The sequence below is a fragment of the Pezoporus wallicus genome, unplaced genomic scaffold, assembly GCF_028554395.1.
Source record: "Pezoporus wallicus isolate ANWC-B61680 ecotype Strahan unplaced genomic scaffold, APGP_CSIRO_Pwel_v1 contig_5542, whole genome shotgun sequence".
In the NCBI taxonomy this organism is placed as follows: domain Eukaryota; kingdom Metazoa; phylum Chordata; class Aves; order Psittaciformes; family Psittacidae; genus Pezoporus; species Pezoporus wallicus.
In genome coordinates this window covers 137425-165424 of record NW_026640165.1, presented here as the reverse complement: position 1 = coordinate 165424, position 28000 = coordinate 137425, and the positions used below count along the sequence as shown (strand labels likewise).

Below are 28000 nucleotides of genomic sequence, written 5' to 3'. Positions count from 1 at the left end.
AGGGAATTGAGTGTACTATCAGCAAGTTTGCTGATGACACTAAGCTGGGAGGAGTGGCTGATACGCCAGAAGGCTGTGCTGCCATCCAGCGAGACCTGGATAGGCTGGAGAGTTGGGCAGGGAGTAACTTGATGAAATATAACAAGGGAAAGTGTAGAGTCCTGCATTTGGGCAGGAACAACCCCAGGTTCCAGTATAGGTTGGGGAATGACCTGTTAGAGAGCAGTGTAGGGGAGAGGGACCTGGGGGTACTAGTGGACAACAGGATGACCATGAGCCAACACTGTGCCCTTGTGGCTAAGAAGGCCAATGGCATCCTGGGGTGTATTAGAAGGGCGGTGGTTAGTAGGTCGAGAGAGGTCCTCCTTCCCCTCTACTCTGCCCTGGTGAGACCCCATCTGGAGTATTGTGTCCAGTTCTGGGCCCCTCAGTTCAAGAAGGACAGGGAGCTGCTGGAGAGAGTCCAGCGCAGGGCAACAAAGATGATTAAGGGAGTGGAACATCTCCCTTATGAGGAAAGACTGAGGGAGCTGGGTCTCTATAGTTTGGAGAAGAGGAGACTGAGGGGTGACCTTATCAGTGTCTATAAATATATAAAGGGGGAGTGTCACGAGGACGGAGCCAGGCTCTACTCAGTGGCAAACAATGATAGGACAAGGGGTAATGGGTACAAACTGGAACACAAGAGGTTCCACTTAAACTTGAGAAGAAACTTCTTCTCAGTGAGGGTGACGGAACACTGGAACAGGCTGCCCAGGGAGGTTGTGGAGTCTCCTTCCCTGGAGACATTCAAAACCCGCCTGGACGCATTCCTGTGTAACATTATCTAGGTGTTCCTGCTCCGGCAGGGGGATTGGACTAGATGATCTTTCGAGGTCCCTTCCAATCTCTAACATACTGTGATACTGTGATACTGTGATGTCACTGGTTAGTAGGAAATAAAAATCTATAAATCTCCAACATTGCGTGTAAAACGTCAAAGGTGTTAGATTCACACATGAGAAGGAGGAGTCAGCTTTAACACTCTGTAGCTTTCCAAACAGCTTCTGTAAAGCATGTAGAATAAATGGTTGAACTGACCTGTCACATTTCCATGATAAGCTCATCACTTTATTGTTGCACCCCCAAAAATAATCCTATTTGGGGACCCTGCTGGTGAAAACTCAGGCCTGTGCACCATATCAACATTCTTTTCAGCAGTCTAGGTAATCCTGGAGATATATGCAGCCTGGAACAACCCCCACCATCATATTTCCACCATGAAGTCCATAAGAGTATATTCTTCCATACTCTTGTACCATGCCTCCTTCCCTTCCTATACATTGCATCTTTTTGCTCCCCAAGCACTTTGTAGTGCTGCCAGTGCAGTAGCCCTCTCATTTTACAGGCTGACCGTAAGCCAAACAATGAAGTGATGTCTTGGCAGGATGAATATTCCTCCCACATTCCACAGGACTCGCAACGGGCACTCCCTGCCAAAAGGCTAATTCATAGCCATGAAGGCGGCCAGACCATCTTAAAGCCCAATTGAGACTCAGCATGAGGGCTGTCAGAGGATGTGTACCTGCCTTACAGTAACCCATTTGCTCTATGGAGAATAAAAGCACAGAACTAAAGTCAAATTCTTCTTAAAGCCACAAAAAAATGAAACCACAGAGATATAAATGGCATAAGAATAACGACCATTATATATGCAGAGAGTGAATCTGGTCGTATCAGAAATTAAACTATAGGGTATAGTTAAGATCTTAGCCATTGCCAACATTCACATCCAAACCATGGCTCTATGCATAGTACTCTCATAAATAATGGACAGTCACAAACTCCGTGCATTTTAATATCAGTCTGAAATGATTGTTAGAGGGACACTTTTCAGTAATGCATTTTGGCACACAGGAACAGTATGTTATCATTATGCCTGCAATGAAAACTGTACAATAGTCTACAATTCCTAATTCACAGCTCATAACAACATAACAGGTTATGAGCTACCCTACATATTCTTATTTTTAGTGTTCTGTACATCCAGAATGTCTTCTTCCTGTTTATTAAACCTGTTACTGTATCTTGTGCACAATTACAAATTCAATTGCAGAAGGGCAAGGATTTTTCTTTCTGTGCAGTGCCGCTCACAGAGAGGAATCTGTATCTCGTCAGACCTTTTAGACACTGTAATTGAATTTCCTAAATAAATTTTAATGATAGTAATTTTGCAAAATGTTAAGCAATATTACAATACATTACTGGGTACTGACCGTGACAGCACCATCTCATGGTAGTGCTTGTTCAAAATGACACTGCCAAGCTTCACCGATTTTGGAAACAAATGCAACAACTGTAATTTCCCCTGAGATACATGGTTAAATCTCAAAATCAGGTGGTGACTAAAGCTAGATGTGTTCCAGTAAACTATGGAATGGGCTTGGCTTTTGCCACACTTTAATAACATTAAATTGCTAGCAAGGTTGCTACCTGAGGTTTGGCTTTCCCATATGGTTGCTAAGCATGCTTCAGGGACTAGTGTGGTCCAGGGAACACTTCCAACAGCAATTCTGATGCAGCTGCCTGCTCTTCAATATTAGGGCGGTTTATCTTTATGAAAACACATGCATTTTAGAATTGGGTGTTGGGGCTAGAGAATGCTCCTGGCCCATTACTATTACAGCACAGTCTAAATGTGGCTGTTATGGTTCCAGTTGATTGTGTCCCCAGTTCTGTCCCCCAGATAGTTAAAGACATACCAGCTAGGCATCAGAGTGTATTTTGTACAATATTTAAAAGCATATTTTAACTGTAGTTTGTAAGTTCTTTCTCTGTAGTACCAAATATTGTCAAATTGTTTATCATGTAAGAGGTTTGGATTCGTAATGGTAAACATAACATAGTGATTTCATTAAGTATTGTATTTTGATTATACATCAATTCTGTAACTAAGGCAATTTAATGTTATCATCAGCAATTACTGTGAAGCATTTTGTATCTATATGTATATAGACAGAAATGCATAAGCTGCTTGCGTAACCTTCTTTTACAGGGTAATGTAACATCCAACGTGATTTGAAACTCCGCTTGCTTCTGTCTGCAACAGATGCCAAATGACTTTTCTCCCTTAACCTTTCTCCAAAACAGTGTGGATACCATAAGAGCGGTTGCCTCTCCACACTGCAATTAGAAGGGCTAGCTTTGGCTTTTGGTTGACCTGATATGGGCCAGTTTTGCCAGAGAGTCTTTTATTAGCTTAGTAGAATTTCTCCTGGTGAAAAATTTCCATTCTATTAAAAAGTGTGGTATAGTCAATATCAGTGGTGAAAAATTCCTTTGCCAGGATAGTTTATTTCACTCAGAAATCCAGTACACACTGCTCCAGCAAGTGTGTTTTTTTTTTTTTACTGCAATAAACTGTATCTGCACTACCACAGTAAACATTGCCTAGTATACAGCAAGCCTGAGACTAAAGGGATTTTGGATTATGACTTGATATTCTGAGATGGAGCGAGGGATGGTTTTGTTATAGAGGATGGTCTTCAATCAAGTCAAGACAGCTCAGTTATAAAGTTGTAAAAAATTTAACTACAAGAATTTCTGCTTTTTCCTACTTCAGACTGTGTTTCAGTTACAGCCCAAGATGAGCATCTTTCTCTGACACAGCTTGTGTCAACTGACTAAACTTCGTGAAAAGACACACCTTAGAGATCTAAAAAATATACCAGTAAGCTTCAGTTGCAGAGAAGGTTAAACCCTTCATTGAGAGAAGTTTTATAACCAAGTTAGTTGAGCTGTCCTGCCCATGATTAATGCATACACTGTCTCCAAGGGAAAGACACCACTGCAGACACAATTCATGAAATACTAACTGTGTGATTCTAATTAAGATATAGGCTGTTGCATTAAGCAGATTAAGCTAGGTTAAGGAACTTATCCTTCCAAGTGGTTAATGAAATGGTATACCCCAGAAGCTTATTCAATAAAAAAACTGTTTCAGCTGTTAAATTTAACTATGGCAAAATAAAATGCATTGACCCCCAAAATAACTCCACTTTGCTACCTCTCAGTATCTGTGCAGTACAAAGAATCTCCCCAGTATTTTTTTCCATCTGTAGTGGACAATATATAGGGCCATTCTGAGTAGTAAAAATGCAGGAGTGCATACCACTGAAGGAAATAAAATTATTAAAACTCCTTTTCTTAAGACTAGGTGCCAAGCAGAAAACTCTTACCTCATGCACAGATGGCTGGAACCTTCCCATCTGTTAATAACAACTTCTGGCCTCCAACTCCTGCAGGATCCCAGTGTCACTCCTCTAAGAGTATTAGCAGGTCTGGGGTGTATTAAGAGTCAGATCTCTGTTCTGGGTTTACACAACTCTTTGAGCACAGATGTCCCACTGGGACTTTTCCTTAGTTTAAATATATTTGTGTGCCTAATATGAAGGAAAGATCAAAACCTACCAAAGCAGCAGGACTAGACTGAGTTGGCTCTTGGGAAGACTGGAACAGGAAACTAGTTTAACATCCTGGTTCTGTTGAAGAGCACATCTGAAGTTAAATTTCCTCCTGTTGTACACACTGGAGTGGCAGAACAGCTAACAAGGGCTGATATGCACTTCTAGTGGTGTCAGAAATAACTTGAACAACCATACAATTCTTCACTGGTTGTTATACCAGAGAAAGAGATGTTTCCCTTTCAAACTGAAAACTGCATGCTGCACTGACACCAGTTGTCTTTACTTACAGCCTCCAGATGTTGACATCTGTATTTGTAGCACAGACAAAATGTATTTACTAAAGTACAACTTCCTGAACTGCAGCTTTTGCAGCACTGGTGGCACAAACTATTTCCAAATGACACATGGAAGAGATCTGCCTACCAGGAGATACTCAGCTGGTGCAGGATGAGCATCCCAAACCCACTGCTTTTGGCAATCAGTTACTACCAGCCTGCTGGCTTACTCAAATTTCTGTACATAGGCACTAATTATTACTAACTGCTAATGGACATTGATTAGAGCTATGGAGGGCAGTTTTATCCTCTGATTCATTATGTAGGTCTCAGATTACATAAAGTAGCAGTAAAAATAACCGATATAGACTTGTGTTTAATAATGTATGAGTAAAAGTCATTGCTACTACAAGGCTATTTTAGCACTAGACATACTGATAAGAGATGAAATGATCAGGAAATGTCAGGTGAGAAGAATGAGAAGTAAGTAATAAAATAGGATTTTCCAACTGGCAAAGGTCAGCAAATCTGCCTGACCATAAGCAACAAATATGTATCTGTCATCCTCGTACAGAACAAGATAACTTGGTAGTATCATCCTTCCTCTACCTTACAGAGACTGAGAGGACAGATTAATGATAAGGGTAACACTCATGTTTCTGGCCTCCTAAGACCTAGCATGAGAACTTGTCCTTCACTGATAAACTGGACATCCATTCCTAAGCTTCAAGATAAAATGTATGTAAATGTGTTACTGGAGATCCAAATAGACTTGGATTTCATACTGCTGTTATGTAGGACATAAGTTTTTTCATACCATAGCTGCATAACTTAGTGCTTTACCTTCTATTACATACTTAAGGAGGTAAGGAAATATTGAGAAAAAAACCAGACATTTATTCCTGAGAACCTATTTTTCTGGATTGGGTGCTGCAGAATCCCTCACTTCCCAACCCATCAGCTGGAGTCGCATGGAAGCTACTGACACGTGTAAGCAGGAGGTGAGGGGGTGGTTGTAACCCAACACGCAACGAAACTTGGACTGGAGCGTTAACTTCCTAAAGCACAGGAGTGACCATGGGGGTACAGGGATCTTCGAGATGGGATGCTCTGCGGGAAGGCAGCCGATGGCCATGGGTGGCTTCACGGGTATCCCCAGTGATGGCGGCACTGTTTCGGGTTCCTGAGGAAACCGAGCCTAGAAAACTTTTCCGCTGCAGCACCAGGTGCATGCTCGGAGTATGCTCGTATTCCCAAGTGTTTACCAACTGCGGGGCCGGCCACAGGCAGAACCTAATGCTTCCCTGTTCCCGGTGCCGGCGGGTAGCCCGGCCTCCAGCAGCAGCGCCAAGCTGCCCCGCCATCGCTCTGACCCGCGGGAGTCCGAACGCCACGTCTCCCCAAGCAGAGGCCCCCCCCCGCCGCCATCTTGGTAACGCGCCGCCAGGCGGAAACCCACTGCCCCGCGCCATGGTGCGGGGTAGGGCGCTGTGGAGCTGCTGCCTGCAGCTAGCCGCGCTGCCCTCAGCGTCGGGTGGGCGAGGGAGGAAGCAGCAGCCGTTCAACGGCTCCTCCTGGAGAGCCCCGGAGCCGCCGCGCAGGGGGTGGAGCGGCACCATGGAAGAAGAGGAGGAGGAGGAGGAGGAGGACGAGCCTCCTCAGGGACGGCAGCAGCCCGGGAGGTGAGCGCCTCTCCGGCGACTGGCAGCGCTCGAGGGGGGGGGGGGGGTCGCTGCCCCCACACCTTCCTGTGGGCAGGGAGGGACCGAGCCGAGCAGCGCTCCCGCCCCGCGCCGGCCCGGAGGAGACGCACCTGCGAGACCCGGCGCGCTCAGAGCCCGTCTGGCGGCCGAGCGCAGGGCACCCGGAGCCGCGCAGCGCTGCGCACCTGCTCCGAGGGCGGCTCGCTAGACTGAACGGTAGTGGGAATCCCGCCGGGTGAGTGTGGCGGGGGTACCGCGCTGAGCCCTGCGGGAGGCGGCAGGAAGCGGGGCTGAGGCGGAGAGTCCCGCCAGCGGGGCAGAGCGAGCGCGGGCGTCCGCTCAGGAAAGTTAAGCGGTGGGCGAGGTGCCGGGGCGGCTGAGTGCTGGCCCCTGGCCCGGAGCGGCAGCGCAGCCCGGTGCCTTCCCGCGCTCCTCGGCCCCTGAGGTGGGCGCACACTGCCGGTGGCGGGGCTCCCAGCCCGCGTAAGGTGCCGCGGTGGGTGGTGACAGACCCGGGCCAGCTCCAGAAACAGATGGGGACCCGGGCACCCTTCCCACCGACGAGGGAAGCCCTGGAAGAAGTCCTACCTTCTCCTCCCCGCCTTCCCAGCGGCGATGCTTTCGTTTACCGTAAATTGACGGTAAAATATGCTGCAGCAGCGCTCAGAGAGAAACAAGTTACATAATTATATAATCGCCTGTAAGAAATAATACGCTTCATGGTATTGACGGTTTGGCCGGTGTTTTCCTTTGAAGGGGAGACGCGAACAGATGTTCTTGACTTGCTTGGTGCGAAGTGGAAGATATTAACAGTCATTTAATGTAATTAGTTAAATCAAACAATCCCAATGACCGGCCATTATCTCTAGTAAGGTTTTAGGGAGAGGATGTGTTGAGTGTGTTGACGGTATGCAGTCAAGTTTATCTTCAACTTCTGCAGAAACGGCTTTTCTAGTGACGATTATGATTTCTTACTCCTTGCTTTGCTAAATGCCGATTATGAAGCGAGTTTTCAGTTTTAAAGGAAACTACTATAGGTGTTTTTCTGTATTTTTCAAACTACACCAACCAAAGTGATATAAAAAAATTAAGGACAGTGACAGGATAATCAAATCTGTTTCCTGGCAAAAGACTCTTGAAAAGTCATGTAGTTTTTAAGTCATAGTAGCAGTTTTATCATTTAGTAAAGTAGGAAGCTTCATTCATTTTGTAGGTAAGGCTTTAAGGAAGATAAGAAGAAATAAGATTTTTATGTTATTAATGTAAGAATTACTGCATCAGATGCTTTAAAAATGCCCCAAATGATCTGAAATCGAAATACCTATTATAAAAGTATAATGGGAATTTTGAACACCTGGAGATTAGAAAGTCCTCTCTGATTCACTTGCTGTGATGGAGAGGACGCAGTGGGGAAAGGAGGAAGTAAGGGACGACAGTGAAACGCTTCCAAATATAAATAACAATTAATTTGCATTAGCTTGTCCCAGATCAGGAGAGATCTGCAGCCTCTTTAAAAGGATGCAATTATTATTATTCTCTTGTTTCAATAAGTAGATTTGAGGAATTGCCTCAGCAGAAATCTGCCATTTTCTCAGCCTTTATAAGTTTAAGATAGAACCAAAACTGCTAATTCTCTGTAGAGAAATAGCTTTTAAGTTCTTTTCTACAAATGGGAAGGCAATTGTTTTGTCTGTAACAAGAAAAAAGGAGATGTTACCATGTTAATTCGTGCCTTTATATGTAGCACCTGCTGTGAAATTACTGTTTTCTTTTGTCACATCTAGGAATCCCTTCCTGATCTCACTTTGATTTTCTTCTAGTCAGTTGCTGTAAGTATGTAGCTTGCAGTATGCTGGATAGCACTGTAATAAGAATCCTACTTCTCATACACTCAGAGCCAGGATCGAGGTAAATCACTTGGTCGTCTTATGTCTAATTGCAGCTTTGAGTAAAAAGGATTTTTCAGTAAACCAGATGTTGCACTTGGTTTGAATATCCTTAGGAAATCTAGGAAAGTAGCTACATGTTATTTACTGTTTGCATGTAGTATCTTAGTATTTAGCAGCTGTATAAGAAGGGTTTTGAATAGCATACAACTGCGCCCAAGCAGATAAACATATAAAGGTTCAGCAAAGAGAACTGGGCATTACTAAATGACACTATGAAAACACGTTACTGCGTTGTCTGAAGTGTGAAAAACAAGGTTTGGTAAGATGTTGTGTGAGTGAAAAGTGGTAAGGAATGTATATTGAGATGTATATCTTGTATTTTCTTGTGTAAGACCTGTTACCATGGTTGGAGCTGGTAGTGCTACTGTCTGCTGAGTAAGGCTTATGATAAGATTTCAGTTTTTAATGCTTATAGTATTTGGAAATAGTTCCAGTTGTTTGGGCAGAAATTCCCCATGCTTTGAGCCGTTTTTTGAGGGATAGTTTCAGTGAGGTTCAGCTGTTTCTGAAAAAGAGGTTGTGGCAATAACAAGTTATGTGTGTCTGTTCAGCTGTATTCAAACAAAACACTTTGTCTCTTTAAAACACTTACATATTTAGAATGGAGCCTTGAAAATTAGTAGATGGCTCATACATATGCTGGAGATGTGCCTTGATTCTTCCATGAGAAAAGAACCAAAACAGCTTTTAATATTAACACTTTTGTTGTTGACTAATAACCAAAGCCCTTTGCATTTCATTCAGAGTACATGAAGAACATCATAACCTACAGTTGTGGAGGTGGAGTAGAATGCTGGTTAAATATAGGAAGAAGGGTTGCCATGAAAAATGTTAACATGTTTTGGTGTTAACAGTTTCCGTGGGTATTTGTGTTTTGCGGTGTCTGATGCCCTACCACTTGGATTTTTTTTTTAGTGGCTGTGTTTCAGTTAAAGAAGCATAAGAGCGCTGCATGGTGTGTGCTTTCTATCTTTCCACTGCAAGGTTCTGGAGATTCAAAACTTTTGTATTTGGAAAGGGTGATGACCTTTTGGCTTGCCTCATGTGAAAGATGGTCTTTGAACACTTACGTGCAGGTAAAACGTATCTTTCAACAAAGAAAAACTTCTAATTTCCTTATCTTAACTGACTTGAAAGTTATTTGTGTAGATTTTGATAAATTTGAAGTAAAATAAGTAGTTCTGTAAAGTACATATATGTATGGGGTGTGTGTACATACATATGCAGGCAGATGGAGAGAGAGAGAATGTGTTCAGAGAAGCAAAAGCTGAGCTTATGTTGAAATAAAGCAGATTTAGAAAAAAATTAGGGAAATATTTTTATATTGCAGAGAAATGACATTGGGTCCTATGTGCTTGGACTTTGAACTGAAGAGAGGGAATCAAATACACAGCATTTAAATACATACACGAACAAAACTATGACTGTGTAACGACTTAAAAACTAGCTTAGCGCTTGGGTGTTGCTGCACTTCCAGGACAGCTGAGGCTTTACAGTGTTTTAAAGGTTTATCCTCAATGTGAGTCTAGAAAAAGTTTGCATATGAGTTTGTTCCTTTCTGACATAGGGAGAAAAGGAAGCAGTAAATTAAAAGGCTTCATGAGTGAGGTGGAGATAGCAATTGTGCAGTTGCAGACATTAAAGTGCCAGACTTCATTATAAATGGAACTGCTTCAGGTTCTGCTTTGCCACAAGGATCCTGTGGATCAAGGTTTTAACATAATTTCTATGCACTTTTATGGAAACAGTTTTTGTGTTGCCTTTATGGCCATGTGCTACAAAGTAAATCAGATTTCTGCGGTAGCATGTTCAAGTAGAGCCCTAGTTTCATTAAACATGTAGTAGTATTTCTTTTCAGACACATCTAATTGATGTTAAGATGTTAGATGGGAAACCTTTACCCTCAGGACTGAGTGTGAGCTTGTAATATTTTAAAACTTTATTTTAGTTAAGAAGAACCTGTTCTATCAGCTTCAACATGATATAATAACTTAAAATACTAAACCCATGATGCGTAAGCTGATAATTCATGGGACTGGCTAAAGTGGATTCATAAATGCTAAACTTTAAAGACTGGTCATTTTTTCTCACAGTCCCAGTCTGGAAAGGTTTGCCTCTGTTATTAACTATAGGCACAACAGGAGAACAGCAATGAACTGCTCATTTACACAGATACTTACAGGAGTAGAGCTACTGACAGAACCCTAAAGTTGGTGTGCAGATACTGTTGGGTTGGTACAAGTTTCATCTTCGCTCTTTTGGAAAAGCTTTATTGAAATTCTGTACAAGTGTGAAGGGCTATCCATGGAGATTATCATTGCTGTTGGAATCCAGAGTTTATTTGCCCAGCTGTGTGCATGTGCCATCTTCTTTTCTAAAATTTGTCTGCATTTGGTTTGTGATTCGGCTCCTGTCTGGCATATCGTAACACAGCTTTAATGCACAAACCTTGCTTCTCTATGTTGTCAGCCTGAATCCTGCAGAGCAGGTAAGAGAATTTTAATTCAGCTCTTATGTTTTCAACATTCTTCCCTTTTCACTATGTAGTCATATGAAATTACTTGTTTAGAAGAGCAAAGGAAAGCACTCTCTGTTCCACTGTAGGGAGATTTGGCTCCTGCTTGCCTTTGGTGAGTGCTTCAGCAATAGCACAGAATTACACTGCTCCTGTGTTAAATCATAATGATAGTTTAGGCTGCTCTTTTAAATGTGATGGCCGCATGCCAGCTTTTGGATATTCAAGACTGCAGTAAAAGATGAGGGCAGAGAAGGAAATAACTTATTTTAATAGGCCTGTATAGCTGAAGATACTGGCTACTGGATCTGTACCGCTGTTAATGTGCATGATCCCTACAGACAACTACTGTCACATCGGCAACAGGGACAGGCATTTGTAGCACCTGGAAACAAAGGGAAAATAGTTAGGTATTGTTTCAGGAAGAGGCATCTTTATGCAGCTAATACAATGCCCATAGCTGATCAGATTTAACCCAGGGTTGAGAATAGTTGGCTGCAGGTACTAATAGACCTGACTCTAAATAGAGCCTGTTTGCATTTGTATCCGGGGGCATGTTAACTGTGTGGCTGATAGGCGCTTGTAATGGCTATGAATAACTTCCTGTTGGTTTAGTTCCCTACTGAATGCCAGGGTAGTAGAGGTCAGAATGTGTGGTAATGGGAGTGGGTAGCTATTGAATTTGCTTATAGTATGAAACACTGTTCTTGGAGGAGGCAGCCAGAGGGTTTAAGCAGCATCAGTTCTAATGTGAATGAAATCTTAGATAGGGGATAGATTGGAAATGAAATATATTAAGGGTAGGAGGAGTCACTCAATCTAACTTGGTGGTGTATGTAACTGAGCTACACTGAGTGAATTCTAAATGGAGGATATTTAATGAATTACTTTTATAATAGCAGCACTGGCATAAGTAGTTTTTGTTTGCAACAGTATATTCCTGTTCTCACCCTTTCCTATCCTAGGCAGTTTGTTGGTATAAACACTTGCATGGTTATACAGTGATGCAGGTGAAAATTAAGTGCTTCTCTAAGGAATGGGAAGGTAAGAAATGACTATCAGCTAGATCAGTTTCTTGAACTAATTTATTATGTGGACACAAATGTTTGTTTTGGCAAGCCTGGGGGAGTAATGAGGGCAGAAATGGATTGGCTCATAATGGTGGCTGCTTAAGTAAGGCAGCTGTTGTAAGAATATGCCTAAGAACAGATGATACTGGGAAAGTGCTTCATGTTTTATTTGTAATTTTTTTTTTCATGTTATGTCTAAATAAAATTTTGTTTTGTTTTACTCTGGATCCTCAAAACTAGGCAAGAATGGTGAAGGATTAATCCTAATTCTGTGAGGTTGTTTATGGGGAGAGCTATTTCTGTTTCTGTTATCAACTTGTTTTCTTAAACAGTACACAGGATCACTATGGAATCAGAGTACTTACAGACCTAATGAGAACAGAGAAGTGGGCTGGCAACCTATAGCTTTTCTCTGAAATGGGTACATCCAAGAATGGAAGAAGGCTGTACTGACATGAATTTTCTGCTTTGTGGATGTATGGCAGTAGGATATCACACAGAATCCCAAGCTGGCTGTTAAAATACCAAATAATTTAAATGAGATTTTCTGCAGTGCTTGTTCTTGCTTGCAGCTTTTAATGAGGAATCTCAAACAGTAAAAGTACAGATCAACTGGTTGCAAGCTTGAGAGATCTTTGTGTGAAATCCGAAGACCAGGAGCATCTGGAATAATTGCTGCTGCAGTCATAAAAAATAATGTAAAGTGAAAGAAAACTTCCAGGATGCACAGCAATGTCCAATTTGCAGCAAGCTCAGGTTCTGGCTTTGTTAGTGATACAGTGAACAGCCTGGAGTACTGCACAATAAAAGTTTAAAAGTGTTCAGAATTTTGCAGGCTCAAACTGTTCATTAATTAAAGCAGACAATTTCAGATCTGAAGGAAAAATAAAAGCACAGCCAAAACTTTGCTGGCAGTTGTTTGATGGTTGAGTGTGCTGGAGCAAATACCTTTTAACTGGTCTCTCTGTCCCTCCCCCCTTAGTTTTCAAGCCCAAAAGTGTGCTTTTTGTAGTCATAAAAAATAGGTATGTTTAAAGGAAACTTCGGAGTTGTGTAGCAGTATGTAGCTTGCAGAAAGCTCAGGTTCTGGCTTTGGTAAGGCTACAGTGGTGTGTGTTTGCAAGGAACTGTGTGCTGTCCCTTTTAGGTGATGTGTAGTGCAGCCCAGTAGTCTATACAGAGATGTGGTGATTAGAAATGAACCAGACCTCTGGCTTAAAAAATAGAGAAGGATATTTGGAAAGCTATGGAATGTTTGCAAGGTAAGTGTAAAGTTTTGTGGATTTTGATGGGTTCCAGTAAACCATAGCTTCATAGTAATTATTCCTTAAACTTTCTAGCTTATGGATTTGTTAAATAAGGAGCACATTTCTGTATAGAAGAGAAGGATAAGTCTGTTCTGGCAGACTTCATGGTTAGTAGCCTGTCTATACGTGGCTGTATGCTCCATTTCAGTTATGGAGTAGAAGATGTTACAGGAAACTGGGTGGAAAAGGTGGAGATTTGCACAATAGATTTTATGCTGATGCATTTTGTCTTCAAATAAAGTGAAAATAATTTGGCTTGAAGCTTGCTGTGTTGAAAGACCATTTTAAACCAGAATTTTTTATGCCAGGGTGCTTATTGTAATGTTAACACATCCTGTTTCCAGCCTTCTTTTCCAGAAAGTACTAAAATGCTTAACCTTTTAGTTATTTTCCTAAATAAACAGAAGACTGAAAGCCAAAAGAGTTATATCCAAGTTTTCAATTGTATAAGCAAAGCTAAAATAAACAATTGACCCCAAACCTGTTGTCCTGCAGGCTATATCCTGTTTACAGGTGTAAAAGCCTGTTTAGTGGGATGTAAGACATGGGTTTTCCATGCTACCTCTTGCCTGATCTACAACTTCTCTCTTGCTTTGTGGGTTACTAGGGGCATCTTTGTATTTGGTGCTGGAAAACCAGTTATGTGAGATCTGTTTTGATTCACATTAAGCTTCATCCTGTTCATCAGCCAGTGGTGTTCTTCCCTTCAGTCTAGAATACCTTCTGGCCTTGTGGATTTGGCATGACTAATGGTCTCCATTAGTAGTCTGTATGTCTTGGTCCATTTTCTTTCCTGAATTCAGTTGAAGCTGTAAAGCATCTCTGAGTACAGAGAGGGTGCTTGCATTGCATCTTGCCTGAGCCCCTCTTACAGGTGGTGGCGATCCACTTGCCCATGTTCAGGGGTAAGTAACCTCATCCTGAAAGATGGATTCCATTTGTTAAAAAAGCAGTTAAATGCTTTTAAGTAGAATAGTATTTTCTGTCTTTGAAAGACTGGAAAAGACAAGTTTTATTGTGGAACCTTACAGTAACAAGTACTCACCAAGGGTATGACCACTGTTGATCCAGGATGAACACAACTCTACTCCAGTCTGGTTTCAGTGTCTCTATCACTCATAATCTCATTGGTAATCCAGTGCTTAATTATTTCTCAAGTGCCAAACTATTATTTGAAGGGGGGAAGAATTCAGGGAAGCTAGATGAAAGTTCATTTCTGATTGGGTATCTTCTAGTGTTTAAAATATACCTGCTAAATCTCCTGTCTAAGAATCTGCTTGGATTAATAAGGGGTTGAGTTTTACTCTAAGGTAATCATTGGTGGCTTTCAAGAAATGATCATCTAACTTTTTATGTAAGAAAACCAAGATTTCTTTTACTGTATTCCATGAATATTCTAGGATGTATTTTACCAGTTTAAATGAAACAGAAATGAACTGGCAAGATTGATGCTTCAAAGGAATCTATAGTTGATCAAGAATACTTTGTCAGTTAATTGTTTGTAAATGTGTCTCTTTCTTATGCATGTAAAAGGGTTGGTATGTAAAAGGGTTGGTTTTTTTTTGTGAGGTCTTTCATCCCTTTGGTTGCTTGTGGAATACTAATGAAAGTAATGTATGTACATCATGTGGAAAATATGTTGGCAGACAGATACCTGCAGTATCTTAAATGCTTTGGCATTTTGTCTTTGTTTAATCAGCATAGTTGATCCCTGCTTCTCCTACAGGTTTATACTTTCAGAATAAGATCAAAGGTTTATATGAAAATTTAAGCAGAAGTAGAATTCACCTATTTTAGAGATGAATGAATAGATAAACAGAAACTTAAAAATCAAAGCCTTAGGCACTCTGGTCTCCAATATAAAATGTCTTGTAGGAACAATAATTACAGTAGTTATATATATTTAAAAATCAGACATCTGAAATGTTAGCCGAAGAATTTCCTGGAATTAAGCACCACTGTGATCAGACTTTTGTGATTTGTTTTTGTGATGCTTTCTAGCAGAGTAGATGTTTTATGCCCTGCCTGCATGCTTTGCTAAACTAATAAGCTGACTTGGCATTGAAAATGCTCTTGAGGAATGGCAAAGAAATCCCAATTCTCTTAAGCTAAAGTAACTAAAGTTAAAATATCCACTACAATTTTGGGGATATTCCATCTGCCTTTTTGTGGCGCTCATTCCTTTTGTTACCATTTATCTGCTTCAGATGGCACAGCGGGGTGGCTGTTCCATTGGGCTCTGCATTTGAAGCTGGATCCTCACCAGTAAATGCATTTGTGTTCAATTTGATAACACTTTTTATATGTGTCTAAAACCTTAGCTGTCGTATTGTGGTGCCAGTATGCTGCTTTTTCTTTGTAATCATGAACTTATGAGGGGCATGGTGAGTTATGCAGTTTCTAAGAAAACCGTGGGCCTTAATGTTTATGACAATGTTGTTCAAGTGACCTAGCTTTGGTACCTCAGCCCAGTGCTTCTCATAGATACACAGTTAAAGTCTAAATATTTGAGTTAATGAAATAGGAGAGAAGATTTCCCCAAGACAAACTTCACAATTTCTTAATAACAATATTCCTGCTCCTAAGCAGTTTGTCACACTGTGTGTTCCTTACTGGTTATCTTATAGTTTTTATCAGGTAGAATTTGTAAGTACCAGAAAGTTGAGTACTCTTTGAAATGGCAACATATTTATTCAAAAACTCTCAGAACAGTGTATTTACTCTCAGTGGAAACTGAGGCATTCAGTTTCAACTGCATTGCTGCAGCAACTTTAAAATAAAATAGGGAAGTTGGGGTTTTTCACCTTGCACATAATAAGATCAATAGTTCTCCATACTCCTGAACTGCACAACACTTAAGTACAGTTTAGAGTGAGAGACGCTGACTACTGAACTCAGAATTGTCTAAGAAATATGCCAGAATTGTGACTTTACAGGAATAAGCTTTTCTCAGTTATTATCTCACCTTTAATATTTTGCAATGGAATTAAGAGCAGACATAGAGCTGTGATTTATTTGAGATGTTCCAGTTTTCTATAGCCTTTTGCTAGGGAGTTCACTTAAATGTGTATCAAAATTGTGTTTGAAACAGTTACTTTTACTATTCTTACAACAAGCTTTTCCTTTGTTTTAGACAAAATAGGAAATAGGACCAAATGTCTTGTGTGTTCTGACTTCTCTGTATGTATGTGCATCTCGTTGGTAGAAGTAACGTGTTATTAATGCTACATGAGGCTGCTGCTCTTACTGCAAAACAAAGTCACTCTATAGGCAAATCCCAAGGTACTGTATAGTTCTGTTGTCTCTTGGGCAGGTTTGCAGGATCATATTACATCCGGCACTAAATGTCATAAGTTTCAGGAGGAATTTACTATTCTTCCAAAATGTAAATTAGGGAACCCTTCCCCCTCGCTCTTGCAGATAATAATGCTAGTATCTGAAGCTGTGCATACCGGGGAAGAAAATTCTGCCTGAACTACAAAGAGATCTCGTGTCTACTTGCCACAGCATGTTTTTGAAGTCTTTTGTGTAATAGCAACTGTTTTAAAGCACATTTTGTTGAGGAAAAATTGCAGTGGATCATAAACTGAGAAGGGCAGGCTTGTTTCTGATGTGTGTGAGAATATTCAATCTGATGAACATTGATGTTAGTCCAAGAAAAGACTGACTAGTTTGAAATTTGTTTTAGCTCTCCTCAAAAAGATATGGATAAGAAGATGGATGAAGAGCAGCCTCTGACTGCATGTAGCCAGTACCCTAAAGAAGCAGTGAGGAGACGTCAGAGCTCGGGTCAGGGTTCCAGGGGCAGCGATTCTTCCAGGACCTCCAGGAAAAGCTTCAGGCTAGACTACAGATTAGAAGAGGATGTCACTAAATCAAAGAGAGGCAAAGATGGGAAGTTTGTCAACCCATGGCCAACGTGGAAATCACCGACCTTGCCAAATGTTTTGAAATGGTCCTTCATGGAAAAAAATAATAGCAACGTGCCATGCTCGAAGCAGGTAAATACTTGCATGTTTTCTGTTCTTGATTGAGACTGCTGTTATTTATTAATTATGTTTATTAATCAGTAAGATAGAACAGTTTCTAACTAATACATATTAGTCACCTTTTGGAGACTTTTCCAAGTCTTCTTTTTATGATTTTATTATCACCCATTCTTTTCAAAAGATGGGTTAATACTTTTTGCCTCTATTTTTTTCTCTCCTTTCTGTTAGTTCCACACCCTTTGATTTATCCAGTTCAGTTTATATTTACAAAACCAGCAAAAATGGTTCCCCAGCTGAGTCATAAACTACAGTTATACTCTTTCCTTTTTAATACATGTTGCCTTGGGAAGCATACTGCTGAACATCATTTGTACTGCATGCAGTAGCTGTGGCATATCTCATTTTACGCATTTTGCCTTTTTTTTTCTGACTGCCATTTACTACATAAATAACATCTCTTTTTATACTTTTAAATAAAAATGTAATAACTTGTTGCTGCCATTTACTTATGAAAGTGTTTCAAATCTGTGTTTTTCTGCCTCAGTACACCAGGAGAAAAAAATGCCTATGTTAAAACGAGCCTGAGCAGGTATTTGTTCTGAGATACTAAAAGTACAGAGCCCGTTTACTGGGAAACACCATTATCTGTTCTTGCTGTATTGCTTCTGTCAGATAACTGTATATAAAGAAGGAGGTGCGGAAGCAACCTCTGAGAGAAGCTTCTTTTCCATGAAGAGTTGTAGATACTGGAAAACCATGGGTTATCTTTGTGGCTACAAGGAGCATTATGGTGGCTACAGCTTGGACAGCTGGGATAACGTCTCGGTGTATTTTCTGATGTGTTGACTGCACTTTGGAAAAGCTGTGCTGAAGGATGCACAGCCAAGGAAAGCATTTGTGAACAAATAGGTGGTGTTAATGCTGTTAAGCATCTAGGAAGGCATGCATAAGCTATAAATCTCAGTCAGTATTTAGAAAAGAGCTTACGCTTTTAATTTTTATCTTACGGAATTACCTGCAAAAGAAGGAATTTGATCATCTTTACGAACAGGAAAGCAGTCCTACTACCACATGATGATCAGAGGTTTGGGGATTTCTTAAGGATATGTGGCATGGAACATGTTTAAGAGAGAAATAATCTCAGCTATAATTGTTCTATTATAATAATAATTTACCTTCAGAGAGAAGCACAGCAAACATACGTCCATCTTGTGTGCCTTACACCAATTTACTGTTTTAAATATGGAGTCCTGCTTCTAGACATTATGTGCACCATTAGTAGTAACAGCAATTGTGCCTCAGTGTGTACTGCTTTCTAAGCAGTGTGCTGCATTCTCATACTTTGGCCCCATTTGTGTAGAATTTGTGCCTTGTCATTTTCAATTGCCTTTGAGCCACTGCCCTGTTCCCTATGTGTAAAACAGGCTTCCTATCTTGCCAGCACCAGGGGGAAACCTGGTTAGTGACTGAAGTACCTAGAAGGCAGTGCTAAGGTACTACAGAGTGCAGAATATACAGTTCTCTGATGGCAGTGGACAACTGCAGCACTCTAATTTACAGATTATCCCTGCAATAAGGGATGATTAACAAAGAAATCTACACTGTGTCAGTTGTAAAGCTGTCTCTCTGACCCAGCTGGGATTCATTTTGAACTAATTTTATTGCTTTGCATATGAAATTTTTTAATTAAATGTCTGCAATTATTCAGGAGACAGTGAAATAAATCAGAAATGGGAAAACCTAGATAGGGATCAATGAAATGCACTCCTGAGACCTCAGCCATTTTGATGCTTGTTCCAGCTACATTTGTTCCATGCCTAAATCAACCTGTAAAGTGCTTCTGAGCTTGTTTAAAATTCAGACTAAGGGCTTCAGACTAAGGACTCCATAGCTTATTTAGCACTGCTAGCTAGCATGTCCTTCAAGCAGACTCGTACTTCAGTTTCCACGTTGAGTGTTCCTAGTGCTACCCTGCAGTGCTGGGCAGGTTCAGTTTATCTGTACCAAGTGCTTTGCATATGGAAAAAAGCATATTATCCAGGATATGTACTTCACTCTTGAAAGCTACGGGTATTATAATCATGCCTTCACAACAAGTCTGTATCATTGCCCAGAATGCATAGGTTTCTTGTATTTTCATTGCAGACTTTATTAATAACTCTTTTTAGTACTGTTTGGAGTATCTTTAATTACTGGTTGTTGGATCAGCCTTTTAGATTGTTCTCATTTCTTTAAAATCCAGTGGTATTCCAGTATGCACTAAGTACCAAAAAATCCTCAGCTAATTAGTCTTACCAAAGCCCGTCATGTGTTTCTTCTTGCTTTGCATTAGGAAGGAAAGGAGAACACGGGAGGGGGAAAGGGCACAGCAGGAGGAATTTTGGTATTACTCTAGTGATGAAGATAAGCCAGTTTTAGGCATGTTTTGCTTCTGTTGGTAGCTGGTTTGATGTGAATGCCATAATTCAAAGATCTGTTACAACTCTTGTAGTATTAATGTGTTTGGTTGGTCTGACAAAGAACAGATTAAAGTCCCATAAGTTTATGTATTTTGTTCATTATTTGTATTCTGTTGTATGAGTTTTAAGAATTTCATATGCAGTATACTGCCAATAGAAGTTGTGTTTTAGTTTGAAATCTTACAAGTTGAGTAGTGAGTCCTTATTGCTTTAAAAGGTAATTGTGGGGATTTTATAAATGTTTAATATATTTTAAAAAACCCAAACAAGCGTAGTCCATGCACTGAGAAGGAATTTCTTTAGCTATTTCCCTGTGTGATTTACTGTGATAGCTCAACAAAATGCCTGAGGAATCATTGAATCAAAAATCTCTGAGGAATCATTGATTTGGACCATAGGCCTGTGTATCACAAACCTGTAGATCATCATAAGGACTCTGTGCTTTCCCTGTTACGCTGCCTTTGTGCTCCTGGTTTGCCTTCAACTTTTGTTCACACAATTTCATTTAAGTAGATCAGGATACCAGTCCTTTGAACTGTGTTACTCTTTAGTTATCAGTCTTCCTGTGTTTCCTTTACAAATGCCTTTTGTAGTGATTAGTTCTACTTTTATATCAACTATTCAAAATACTTAATGGTGTCAATGCCGCTGACATTCCTGTAAAGCCTTTAATAGTGCAAATGTGTTAGGGTTTTACCTGAGTAGGCAGCTAACCCCCATACAGCCACTTGCTCACTGGTGGAATTGAAAGGCTAAAAGTGAGAAAACTTGTGGGTTGAGATAAAGACAGTTTAACGGGTAAAGCAAAAGCTGAGTGTGCAAGCAAAGGAAGAAATTCATTCACCATTTCCCATGGGCAGGCAGGTGTTCAGCCATCTCCAGGACAGCAGGGCTCCACCGCATGTAACAGTTACTTGGGAAAACAAACACCATCGCTCTGAATGACCCCCTCTTCCATCTTCTTTCCCAGCTTTCTATGCATATGAGCATGACGCTACATGGTGTGGGATATCCCTGGGGTCAGTTGGGGTCAGTTGTCCCAGCTGTGTCCCCTCCCACCTCCTTGTGCACCCCCAGCATACTGGCTTTGATGCTGTGTAAGCACTCTTCAGCAATAGCTAAATCATCTGTCTGTTATCCACGTTTTTCAGCACAAAGCCAAAGCACAAAGCCAAAGCACCGTAAGAGCTACTAGAAAGAGAATTAACTCTATCCCAGATGAAACTAGTACAGTATGTTTGAGTCCCAGTGAAGAACTTATTGTTCACATCTGCCAATTAGCATTATTTGATCTATTGCATGATGCTAATTTTGCAAACTAGTTTGTGTCTATGTCAGCAAAACTAAAGTGGATTCATTTAAAGTTCTTAGAATAATTTCTAGTCTACCTCTAAAACTAGCTCCTTAAAAAGAACATTTTCCATTAAAATGTGCTTGCTGACCTAAATTGCATTATTACAATTAATTATTAAATTTCATATCTGAATATTAATTTCTTTGATAGAATCTGATTTGTTGACTTAACCACGTGTAATATGTGGGTTGTCCTAACTTCCATTTTGGAGTATTATGTTAATTTTCTGGCTCTTCAACCTTTTTACTTATTTTAAGCTGAAGTACCACAATATAACACACTCTGTTGTACAAATTTCTCCTGCTGGTGTCATTCCCATGTACCTAGAATGAAATAAAGTGATGCTTTTTTCTTGGAGAAGCAGCAGTTTGTCTCAGTCTAATACTCATACTTTGTTTCTTCTTATATGAATTAAGTGATTGTATTGTGCTAACCTTACATTCAGTTTTATAGAAGACTATTTCTCATTCCTGAAGACAGTAATGAAACTTTTTCAGTAGATGTGTCTCGTCCATTAGCTCTCGGAGAAAGCAATGTCATGAATGTTTTATTACGTACAGTGGAGTTTCAGGGGGGTGGAGGGGTGTGTGTGTGTGTTTTGTTCTTTCCCACCATATGCCCTCCAAATCAATAAAATATTGTGGAGAAAATAACTTTCCTGAAGCTGTCAGGACTGTTTTAGCAAGGGAAGCCCTAGAATCTGTAAATCACAGCATCAGCTGAGCTTTTAAGGCAGCAGGAGGTCAGCTGTGTATAAGCTTGCTGATAGTGTTAATCTACTACCCTAGACCTAAAGAACTAGAGCAGCAACCATTGCAGGGAGGGCTTCACTGGGAGCCAAGGTGCTGGGACATCTGTGGTTACCAGGGAGAGAAGAGTGTCAGGAGTCTGTAGAAGCTGCCAAAACAGGTAAAATCTTCTCAAGTGATACAAGGAGTTCACACCAGAACTGTTTGGGAGGAGAGCCTTATCCACACTGTGGCTGCACTGGAGGTGGTCAGGAACTCCAGGAAGACTTTGGTTGCTTTGGTTTGGTTTGTGGTTTTTTTTTTTTTGTTTGTTTGTAGATTGTTTTTTTTGGGGTGGTGGTGGTGATGGTCATTATTATTATTGATTAGGAAAACTCTTTTGTATTACAAACAAAACTTGTGCACAAGCATCTCAAGCAAACTGCAGGCAGAAACATAACTCCAGTTCAAAATGAGAGGGTGTGTGGTTGTTGGAGATGGGTTTCCGTAGGTAACATGCAGCCATGGCCCCCTTTGTGTCATCTTGAAGCTACACATAGAGTGCAGTTTGGAAGCCGATCGAGCTTAAAGCTGTCTGTTTTCCTCCTCTGGATTAATGTTCAGCTGGATTGGTTCTCTGACCTGCCAGACTTAAGCGAAGACTGCACAAGTATTTATGGTGGAACAAGAGGGCAAGTGGGGGATGGTTTCTTTGTTATACTGGAGTATGGATTTAGGTTGATTTGAAGTTGTTCGTGGGGACTGCATCTTGAACATACAAAGAGATCAGTATAGTGATTTATTCAGTAATAATTAATCTTTAATTACCTTGAAGGCTTCAATAAAACATCATGAGAAGCACAGCTAAGTGCCTTAAGGTCCATCTTAAAAATGAATTTGTTTTTTGAATGTTCATTGGATTACTGGCAGGATGGGAAAAGAGAACTGTAAAATCCATCATCAGCCAAGTGAGGTGAACCTCCATGTGCTGCTTCTGTATGTAATGGGGAGAGAGGGAGGGTCTTATAAAGGCTAACAGAACAGCTTTTGTGGAGTGCTGATGGGAAAGTGGCATTCTCTTTCATCTGTGGGTTTGCAACTTACTTGTGCTAGGACTTAGGGGATGTATCATCTAGTGCAGGAGCTAAATCTGAGCATTTCTTACAGTAACAATGTGTGTGTACGTATATATATATAAAAGAATATATATATAAAAGAATAAATACATATATATATATGTATATGTATTTATTCTTTTCCAGGTCGGAAGGCCAACTGATTAGAAAGCCTTTCCCAGGAAGCTGTTGTGCCTTGTGGTGCTTTCACCATGATGCTGTTGGAGACTCTCTGTTAGTAGGTCTCCTGGCCTGATGGGATACTCTTAAGCTCTGTCTTCTCTCGACAGAGAAGTGAAAATGTCACAAAAACCTAAGGTGAATTTAAGAGAGAGTAGGTGGGAAAATGGTCATTAAAAAGGCATCTAGTTTGTGGTGCAGTTCTGCAATTGTCTGAAAACATTGAACAAAGTGCAAGTCTGACTGTAATGATTTGTGCCTTTCATGCAGTTTTTGTTCCCCACCGAGTACATTCTGGAACCTGTCATGCATGTTGTGTTCTCTTTTGCTAGGAACTGGATAAAGTGCTTCCTGTGTTAAAACCTTACTTTGTTGAAAAGCCAGAACTTGCTGGAAAGACAGGAACTGGTCTGCGAGTCACGTGGCTGGGACATGCTTCCGTTATGGTGGAAATGGATGAACTTATATTCCTTACTGACCCAATCTTCAGCCAGCGAGCTTCCCCCACTCAGCTGGTGGGTCCCAAGCGCTTCCGAGGACCTCCGTGCACCGTAGAGCAGCTCCCCAAGATAGATGCAGTCATGATCAGCCACACTCACTATGATCACTTGGACTACAACACTGTAATGAGTCTGAATGAGCGTTTTGGCAGTGAGCTGCGCTGGTTTGTGCCTCTAGGGCTGTTGGGCTGGATGCAGAGATGTGGTTGTGAGAATGTGATAGAACTGGACTGGTGGGAAGAGAACTGTGTCCCTGGTCATGATGCGGTAACTTTTGTCTTCACCCCTTCGCAACATTGGTGCAAAAGGACTGTGATAGATGATAACAAGGTTCTTTGGGGCAGCTGGTCTGTCTTAGGACCATGGAACAGGTTTTTCTTTTCAGGAGATACTGGATATTGTGTTGCTTTTGAACAGATAGGCAAAAGGTTTGGACCTTTCGATCTTGCAGCCATCTCCATTGGAGCTTATGAGCCAAGGTATGAAAATCAAAGTTTGATCAAAATACATAAGAGAAGTTATATACCGATGACAGAAAAAACGCACCCAGAAGTGCATCAGTGGTAATGCTTTATTTAGAATATATAATAGAATGTAGAGGTGAAAGAAAGTGCTGAGGTGAAAGGAATGGCCAAAAAAAGCAGGCAATGGGAAGATCAATCATAGAATACCAGCTTGGAAGGGACCTCAAGGATCACCTGATCCAACCTTTCTGGACAAAGCATGACCTAGACTAGATCTTCCAGCATGCTATCCAACACTGGGGAGTCCACCACTTCCCTAGGAGATTATTCCAATGGCTGATTGTTTTCACCGGCGAAAAGTTTTCCTTTGTCCAGTTGGAATCTCACCAGGAGTAACTTATGCCCATTACCCCTTGTCTTGTCCATGTGACTCCTTGTAAAAAGGTAGTCCTCATCTTCTTTGTAGCCACCCATTCAGATGGAGCTGAAATGTTCAGGGTACTTGCCTGTGCGTATGTGATATTCTTGGAGAGTTTTTTCCTCTTAAGCACAGCACGGCTGAATCAGCTGCCTTTTTTCCATGAAAAACATTGAGTAAAAATCTGGAATTACTTTGTGGCTTTTATTCTGAGATACTATCACTTAATCCAGCCCACTTAATGTGTGCAATTTGCTGCATTTTACTCTTGCTTGAGTCTTTGCTGGTTTTGCAGCTTATCTGGAGATAAAGATGACTCCTTTATATAGAGCGTGAAAGATCTGTTCAGGCATCTGGATCCTACTTATGATGGGGTATTGAAACTTTTAGATGGTAACACACACAATGCTGGAAGCAAAGCATGCATGGGCTGGGAAAGGAAGATAGGAATCTGAACAATATGGCAAAAATATGGCATCTTTTAGGAATTATCAGGTTCCCTCTTCTGCTTTTCCGCCGCTCCCTTAGGCTATCTTCTGAAGCACACACGTTTTGGTGTGCACTGCTAGCATGATTTTTTTTTCAGGGATGATTTAAGTCTATGGCCTTTATGCCTCAAGGCACCAGAAATCATAGAATCAACTAGGTTGGAAAAGACCTTTAAGATCTAGTCCAACCATTACCCCAGGACTGCCAAGCCCACCACTAAACCATGTGATTGATGGCTCTTCTACGCGTGTTTTGAACAATTGCAGGGATGGTGACTCCACCCCTGCCCTGGGAAGCCTTACTGTGTCCTTAGACTACTAAAAATACAGACCTGTTTGAAAAAGGGAGGGAAATACATGAACTGCTGTTTTGTGGATATGTTGGTATATTTCAGCTTGTTGATTTTGAGTGTTTTCTATGTTGATCACACATACATGCATTGGTATTTCTGGGTTTTGTTTGGTTTTAGATCTTTGTAACATAGCCAGTGAAAGTCAGAAAGAAATCTTGCACTGAACTAGGTGACACAAAACCGTTTACTTTGTGTTTTGATAGGTGGTTTATGAAATACCAGCATGTGGATCCTGAAGAAGCAGTAAGAATCCACATTGATGTTCAAGCAAAGAAGTCTGTAGCAGTTCATTGGGGGACCTTTGCTTTAGCAAATGAGGTAAATTTCAACACTATAAATGAGTTCAGATTTCCTGAGCACATAGTCACTGATAAAGCTTTGCTCATGCAGTTTAAACTACATACCTGTAAATGTATACTTAATCTTGGCATGAGTGAAAAGTTATTACTGTTTGTACGGTTGTTCAAAACAATGCTTAGCTTTGCATAACCAATTACATAAAATATGTCTATGGTTAAGATTAATTTGAAGTACAGAGTTACTGAAACAAATGTGGTGGGTTTCTGATATCTGACAGCTGAGCAACATGCAGGGTGGGTATGTGTGTGCAATATGGAGGCAGTAAGAATTGCATGCCTGTATATCAGAACAGTATTTAGTAAATAAATTGCATAGTATTTTTGATAATAGATTCATAGTTAAATACCAGCAATAACATGAAAAACCTGAAAATTCTGAGTTGCTGATTTTTTTGAAACATTTTTATACACCACCCCTTCCATTCCCAGTCCCCAGTTGTAATAAGGAGGTTACCCAGGTACCTTCACAGTGACAAAAAATGCAGTGAGAAAGAAGTACTTACATTTACTTTGACACACCTTATCTGGTAGCTGGTTTCCAACTTTCTCTGTGCAGCAGTTGCAACACTTCATCTTACAGTTCAGGCCTGATGCTGTTACTTCTATTCATCTGGTGTGTCATGCATTCTTTGACTTGGATGCACCATTTTCAATCCACAGTGCTGCCAATGAGCTGTGTCACTTGTGCCCGCAGTACAAACACTATTATGTATTTAGAAGCACCAAACCCTGGATGATTTCTCCCTGATACTGCCTTTTCTGAAAGGTAACAAACACAATGAAGTAACCTCAGGGCACCTCACAGGACTGGCACTAGTTTTGAAACAGTAAAGTTGACAACTTCGTTTTACTAAACGAGAGAAAGCGCCATCTGCTGACTTGCGACCTCTTCCTTCTCTGCTGTATCGGCTTCTCGGGGATCTAGGTCAATATGCTGAAAACTGAATTTTGGATGTCAGGTTGTCCCTTGCTAGTTACTCTGCAACTGTAAATAAGTATTCTTATAGTTTAAAAACTGAAAATGAACCCAAACATTTTAATTTGACAAATATCCTTCTCCCCCTTCTTAGATGTTTAAAATGTAATCCATTTCTTGTGCAGAGCAGTGATATTTCCCCCGCCCTGCCCCCCCCCCTACCCCGCAAATGCTGCAATGGAATGTTTTTTCTCATGTTATTCTCATTTTTCAGTATTACCTGGATCCTCCAGTTAAACTGAATGAAGCTCTTGAAAGATACGGCTTGAAAAAAGATGACTTCTTTGTCTTAAACCATGGAGAATCACGGGACTTGAGTACAAATGATGGGTTTGAATAACAAAAGAGTAGCAGATCCCTGTAAGCCCTCTTTGATTTGAGCTAGCAATTAATGTTACAAATATTACTAGGATGTACTTGCAAAGTAGATTTTGGGGGGGGGTGAATTGGATTTGTAGATGCTGGGTTTGTCGGTTACAGAACTAAAACTTGCATACCAATTTCATGCTAAATTTCACTAGTTATATTGTTTATAAATTTTGAGGTGATGGAAGAACTGGTTAATATGTAAGGTATTGTCTGGGAATAACTTGCAGTTTCAACTCTTATGTACACCACTGATAAATTACTGGGGTTTTGGGGGCTTTTTTGAACTCTTCATCTTACCTGCAGCAGCAATAATAACCTCAGTGCAGGACATACTCTTAGAGTTAATGGCTGACTTGAACTAGTTTTTGTTAGAATGTCATCTCCCACTTGTTGGTCATTAATCTTCAGTTTATGCCCTGTACCTTGATAGCTTCACTGTATGTTTTGTGGGGTGGAGTCTTCCAATACAGCTGTGTTGTTAAGCACAAGCACAGTAAAAGAATTATTTTACTGACTGCTTCTACATTTTCATATACTGACGAACCACAAAAGCTGCATTTTACAGTGATATAAAGAAACGTGCCTTTCAGAGATAGACATAGTTTAATATTGCGTCACTCGTGTAACACTTAACTGCTGGCCAGAGTATTCTTTGTTTTGTCAATGTTTTTAAGTTAGGCCAGAACATGTCTAAATGCAGTACATGAAATGGAAGAATCCCTTAATGGCACTTGTCTTTACATTGACTCAGCCTATTACTAAGTACTTTTAAGTGAAATATATTTAGCAAGGGCTGTGGTATTTTTTTTCTTACAGCTTCCCTGTAATTTTTAAGTTGAATGAGAGATGACAACATTGCTCACTATTGTAAAACTTGGCTAAATGTATCTGAATCAAATTGCCATGCTAATTTACAGAATTAAAGCCTATTATTGCCAATAAAAAGGGTTGTTATTCTCCTTCATGATTCAATGGCAAATGATT

The 28000-nt window shown here is 40.6% G+C and overlaps 1 protein-coding gene across 3 annotated transcripts; it reads left to right on the top strand.

Moving 5' to 3' along the window:
• Positions 1–5762: 5762 nt before the first annotated feature.
• On the top strand, positions 5763–27035 carry NAPEPLD (N-acyl phosphatidylethanolamine phospholipase D). 3 transcript variants are annotated; one of them, XM_057417887.1, is made up of 5 exons: positions 5763–6402; positions 16953–17265; positions 23422–24068; positions 25516–25630; positions 26862–27035. In XM_057417887.1, exons 1-5 carry the CDS (start codon positions 5798–5800, stop codon positions 26985–26987), a joined length of 1806 nt encoding a protein of 601 aa, XP_057273870.1. In that variant the 5' UTR covers positions 5763–5797; the 3' UTR covers positions 26988–27035. The 3 variants fall into 3 exon arrangements, with proteins under 3 accessions (XP_057273870.1, XP_057273871.1, XP_057273872.1); XM_057417888.1 differs by lacking the exon at positions 5763–6402 and adding an exon at positions 13192–13219; XM_057417889.1 differs by lacking the exon at positions 5763–6402 and adding an exon at positions 16272–16863.
• Positions 27036–28000: the final 965 nt, after the last annotated feature.

Coding starts and splice junctions, on each gene's coding strand:
- NAPEPLD (XM_057417887.1), top strand. CDS start 5,798: ATGGGGGTACAGGGATCTTCGAGATGGGATGCTCTGCGGGAAGGCAGC. Junction 24,069..25,515: donor ATTGGAGCTTATGAGCCAAG/GTATGAAAATCA, acceptor GTGTTTTGATAG/GTGGTTTATGAAATACCAGC. Junction 25,631..26,861: donor CCTTTGCTTTAGCAAATGAG/GTAAATTTCAAC, acceptor CTCATTTTTCAG/TATTACCTGGATCCTCCAGT.